General features: G+C 42.9%; 1 protein-coding gene across 1 annotated transcript; it reads right to left on the bottom strand.

Moving 5' to 3' along the window:
* Positions 1-589: 589 nt before the first annotated feature.
* LOC127194327 (olfactory receptor-like protein OLF3) lies at positions 590-1,528 on the bottom strand. Its single transcript, XM_051151636.1, has one exon. The coding sequence runs from the start codon at positions 1,526-1,528 to the stop codon at positions 590-592; it is 939 nt and encodes a 312-aa protein (XP_051007593.1).
* Positions 1,529-5,522: the final 3,994 nt, after the last annotated feature.

Genomic DNA, 5,522 nt, shown 5'->3' with positions numbered 1-5,522 from the left:
GTGCAGGTGAGAGTGTGGTTTGTGGAAGCCAGAGGATAACGTGTGAGTCAGGCCTTTTCTTTTATCTTGTGGGTCAAACACAGGTCATCAGGCTTGATGGCAGATATCTTAACTCACAGAGCCATCTCTGTGAGAACTAGAGATGATGTCATTCCAGAACTAGAGTGTTGACAAAATAAATTGTGTGCATTGCTCTGATGTTTGAACCAGGCTTCCTTTCTGGTTCATACACACTGCTATTCTGTTTTTTCTCTTCCTTTCTGTTAAGAAAATGCATATATTTCATTTAACTTTCTGCATGGAATTTATATCTTAATGGCACTGTAATTTGTTTCCTAGAATTAAAGTAGGGGCCAAAGTAAAAACCAGAGGAGCATTACCTCAAAGGACCATTGTGTAGGTTAAGGCCCTGGAAACTATCCTCTTGCACATATATACAGTACACTTAAGGGCAGGTCATATGAATGGCTCACACCCCAGTGATAGCCAGGAGTCAGTGACAGGCATTGCTGTGTGCCAAACATATGACCAGCCCATTAAGTGTGATCACAGTCTTCAGAAGGGCACCTTTCCTTTTGAAATATGCCTCCTAGTTCTTTGATTCAAAGCTCTTCAACAGAACTCGACTCAAGGCAGCCTTCACATCCTTGTTCCTCAGGCTGTAGATGAGAGGATTCAGCATGGGAGTGACCACAGCGTAGAAGAGGACCACCACCTTGTCCTGCTCGGCAGAGGCGGTGGAACGGGGCTGCATATAAGTGAAGAGGGCCATCCCATAAGACATGGAGACCACAGTCAGGTGGGAGGCACAGGTCTCAAAGGCTTTGCGGCGTCCCTGAGTGGAGTGGATCTTCAAGATGGCGGCCACAATGTGGGCATAGGACAGAGAGACCAGGCAGCAGGGCACCAGCAGCACAACCACACTAGAGGCCAGTATCACCACCTGGTTGAGGGTGATGTCCACACAAGCCAGCCGGACAAGGGCCAGTGTCTCACAGGCCACATGGTTGAGCACATTGTGTCCACAGGTGGGAAGGCGCATGGTGACTGCTGTCTCCACAGCAGAATTGACCACACCCACAAACCAAGAGACACTTGCTAGAAGCATGCAGAGCCTTGGGCTCATCACCACTGTGTACCGTAGTGGATCACAGACAGCCACATAACGGTCATAGGCCATGGCAGCCAGCAGCAGGAACTCAGTTCCCCCAAGAGTCAGAGCAAAGAAGAGCTGGGTCCCACATAGGGCAAAAGAGATGGTCTTCTTCTCCATGAGGAAGTGTGCCAGCATCTGGGGGACCCCACTGGAGGTGTAGCAGATGTCCACCACTGACAGATGGCAGAGGAAGAAGTACATGGGCAGGTGGAGTCGTGGGTCCAGTGCTATGAGGAGGACAATGAGCCCATTGCCCAGCAGGGTCAGCAGGTAGGTGGCCCCGAAGAGGACAAAGAGTCCAGCTTGGATGTGCTTGTCACTGGAGAGACCCATGAGGATAAACTCACTCACCCAGCTCACGTTTTCTCTCATAAAGAAGTTAGGCCAGTTGGCCAGGAGTAGACAGAGTAGAATCAAGAATAGTCAAGTAAAAATATCATTATAGGTTTTGCACTAAGTCCTACGCTAGAATTGGAACTAGCACTGGAACGTAGCTTGGTTCTTTAACCTAGGGGGTTACGGGAGAAAATAAGGAAGACACTGAAATGACTCCCCTGATAAAATAAGGAAAAAAAAAAAAAAAAAGGTGGTGGTGGAAATAACCTACAAACAGGCATAGTGGCACTTCCCTGTAATCCTCCCATGTGGGAGTTGGAGGCAAGAGTATCAGAGTTCAACGACAGTCTGAGCTACAAAGAGAGTTTGAGGCCAGGAGGCACCATAACAAAAGGAGGAAGGAAGAATTGACTTCTCACACTCAGCATATGTTTCTGAAGGTTAACACCCCTGATAGCACCTTGTGCCATAACAGTTGTAAAAGATCAATCAATGTAGAAGGAACGATGATCCATACAAAGGGAAGAGGAAAAGAACATAGTTCACCGAGGTAAGGGAAAATAAAAATCTGAGAAAAAAGGGGGGAAGAGCCTGGACACTGATAATGAAAGTAAACACGGCAGGAATATGTGTTCTACAATGCCCACATTGTAGTGCTCATGTCTTCCCATCAAATGTTCAGGAAGAATAAGGATGCCTTATTGATTTTTAGCATCATTTCCTTCATCCCAGTTGTACTGTTATTCATGCTTCTTGCAGGTCTAGATCATGGCCTTGCATGCAATCCTCTCACATACTCTTCATTTCGTGAATCTGTGTTGATGAGGTTTACGTCCCTGAGATGGACATCTGTTAACGAGCTGCTTTTTCCAGGAAGCCTACCTATTTGTGAATACAAAGACAGAGGCATAGGTCTTTCTCTCTTGGATCTTATAATTAATGGATGTAGAGATTAATTTTTAAAGTTAAAAATAAATATACTTAAAATATACTTATGCTAAGTATTATGGAAAAATACAAGGTTAGGAGTTGGTTAACTAAATTTTAATCTTGAGATATGATTTCTTATATTTTAATAGTATGCAGTCTATACAGTGCATTCTTTAAGTAAGTAATAAATGAGTAGCTGCTGAGGGTTTTGGAGAACAGCACTCATATTGATACTGAGTATAAAGGGCTTAGAAAGGGCTTGGCTTTTCCACTGCTGTGCATTCTCCTTTCTCAGCTGAGTTTGTGCTAGGTCATTGACTTTATGATGCCTGACTGTTTTTTGTATAAGTCAGTGCATCAGATATGTTTGTAATTTCAACCTTTATGCATATTTCTTTCTCACAAGTATTTATCTTGCTAAGTCTATACTTCATTTATTCTTTTACTGTTTTAAAATTTTCATTCATATATATAGCACTCTGTAACCAAATCCTCCCCTGCTATCATTTCTTATCCTGTTTCCATACCCATCAAATTATTTCTTCTTCCCAAGCCCCTCTGCCTCCTACTCTCATGTATTTTGCTTGTGTGTATGTGACCCACTGTGTTCAGCTAGGATTTGCCTTTATGAGCCTTGGTTGAGTAACTAGTTACTTAAGTTGAGAAAGTGTACCACGCTAACATGAATGGATAATGAAAATTGAATATATATATGTATTCAATATATATTGAAATTATATTTATCTGTGAAGAAAAGTAAAACTGTAAAATTTCAGGTAAATGGATGAAGTTAGAAAATATAACGAGTGAGGCCACACAAGCCCCTAAGGACAAATGCCACATGTTGTTTCTCTTCTGTGTTTACTAGCTTTGAATCTTTAGTGCCATGTGTTTAACCACCCGTAAAAGCCAGGAGTGTAGAAAGGAGACTCTGGGGGAGGATGCCTTAAGGGGCGGCGAGATGGCAGGGCACAGGTGATATGAAAGTAGTGGGGGAGTGTACAAGGGGTGGAAAGGTTTGAGTAGGAATATGGGTGGGGGAGGAAAAAGGATTTGGAAGAAAATCTAACTTTTTTCTTCCAACTTACCTGAGTGAAATACTTCCTTTTGCTATAAAGTGTGCATTTAAAAACACCAGTGGTTCCGCCGAACAAAATAAGAAAATTAAAAAATTGGACCGTGGTGCGTTCTGTGGAGGCCAGTGACTTCGGTATATGTTAAGTCACTGTAGCAAAACAGAGGAAGATGTAATGCGTGAAGATGATGACAACCAGAGCAGAGCCACAGCTTCCAATACGAGAGATCTGAGGAGCATAATTCCATCCTAATACCACTGTCTGCTAACAGTGGCAGGAGCCCTCCCTAACTGTGGGACTGGGAGAAGGGAGTGCAGATAGAACAGGCCTCTGTCCTTCCCCCAGCATTGATCCCAAGTTTATCTTTATTTATTCTTTTCCAGTTTTACTTACATATATAACATTCTTTGATCAAAGTAACTCCATTATCCTCTCTTATTTTATTTCCATACTCATCAAGAAGATGCCCTGGTGGCACTCAGAGGAAGGATAGCAGGCTACCAAGAAGAGACTTGAAACCCTATGAGCATATACAGGGGGAGGAAGTCCCTCTCAGTCACAGTCATAGGGGAGGGGAGTAAGGGGAAAATGGGAGGGAGGAAGGAATGGGAGGATACAAGGGAGGGGATAACCATTAAGATGTAATATGAATAAATTAATAAAATAAAATTTAAAAAAAAGAAGAAGATGCCAGTGGCCAGAAGGTATCTCTATGGCTTTGGCTTGTCAGTGCCAGAGGTTAGGGAAGAGGGTCAGAATCTAGGGAGGTGCTAATTGGGATTCTGAGCACCGCCCAGGGAGCCCTTGTCAGTCCATAGGACTTGTCCTCTGAGTCAGCCAGAGGGAGTGTCTCAGTTTGAACTTCTTACCACTCCTAAGCCACTTGTTGCCACAGACAGAATTCTCTTTTTCAGATTGATATGAATGGTTCAGATTCCCTCCCAACTATGGTCAAAAGTGTGGACATGAAAGGAACCACAGAGTCAGAATTTCCTTCATCTTATTTTAGACACAGGGAATCCAAGGGATAGGGACGAGTGATCTGCCTTGGTCTTAGATCCATCTAAGGACCAAGCAACATAAAGGCAGCCTGCCTGAGAGACAGAAACATCCTTGAGCAGATATTGTTCAGGGAAGGAGACTTCTGGGCATCTTGGATTGCAGACACAGGAAAATATCCTGCTGTCTTTTGGAGAGCAGGCAAAGCTTTGAATGAGAAGTTAAGGAAATCTGAATTCCAGTCTGCTTGGTTCATGATCTCCATAACTTCAGACTTTTCATTTGAAATGGATGGATGATGATATGCCTTCCTCAGAGTTTTGGAATATATATCAGGTGATACATATATATCCATCATTTATAATATATTCAACTAATGAACATGAATTTGTTTCATCAAAGTACTCAGTAAAATCTTAAGGGGGGGGGGTGATCCTTATACTCAGAAAGCCTAGAATACTGAGGTTAATTCTGTCCACCAATATGAGGACAAGTGACAGTAGGAACAAGTGTTATTAAGGTCAGAAAGTTAACAGAATGTGTCATTAAGATGATCTGCAATAAACTGTAGTGACTAAACATAATTACAGGCTTCCTGCTGCAATATATTTCAGAAATTAAGTTAGAGTCCATCCACATAGTGTGAGGCTCCATGCCTTGCACAGAGCATGAACTCACGGTCTTTTTATTCTAGTAACATCGTGGTGTCGGATTTAGACCATGATTAAACTATTTTTCTTGATAGATGACCTTGTTCTGAGCTCTTTTGGACAGTCAGAGAAGAATTTCATTCCACTTCCCTCAATTTCATGAATGTTTGGTGAGGATGTGGTAGGGCCTTGTCAGTGGTAGGAGCATGAGCTCCAGGTGTTATGAAAAGAGCATCCTCCCTCCGGAAGCTCCTTCTGGCAGGGAGCGTAGAGAGAGTGAGTCACCATGTCATATTTCTATGTAGGAAGCTTCAGTGACATCCCAGTAACTAAAGACAAACTGGCTATGCCAGCAACCGTAGATACACTTTATCT

The sequence above is a fragment of the Acomys russatus genome, chromosome 10 (genome assembly GCF_903995435.1).
Source record: "Acomys russatus chromosome 10, mAcoRus1.1, whole genome shotgun sequence".
NCBI classification, from domain to species: domain Eukaryota; kingdom Metazoa; phylum Chordata; class Mammalia; order Rodentia; family Muridae; genus Acomys; species Acomys russatus.
The sequence above is the reverse complement of the archived record's forward strand: the minus strand, read 5'-3'. Positions and strand labels throughout refer to the sequence as shown.

Coding starts and splice junctions, on each gene's coding strand:
- LOC127194327 (XM_051151636.1), bottom strand. CDS start 1,528: ATGAGAGAAAACGTGAGCTGGGTGAGTGAGTTTATCCTCATGGGTCTC.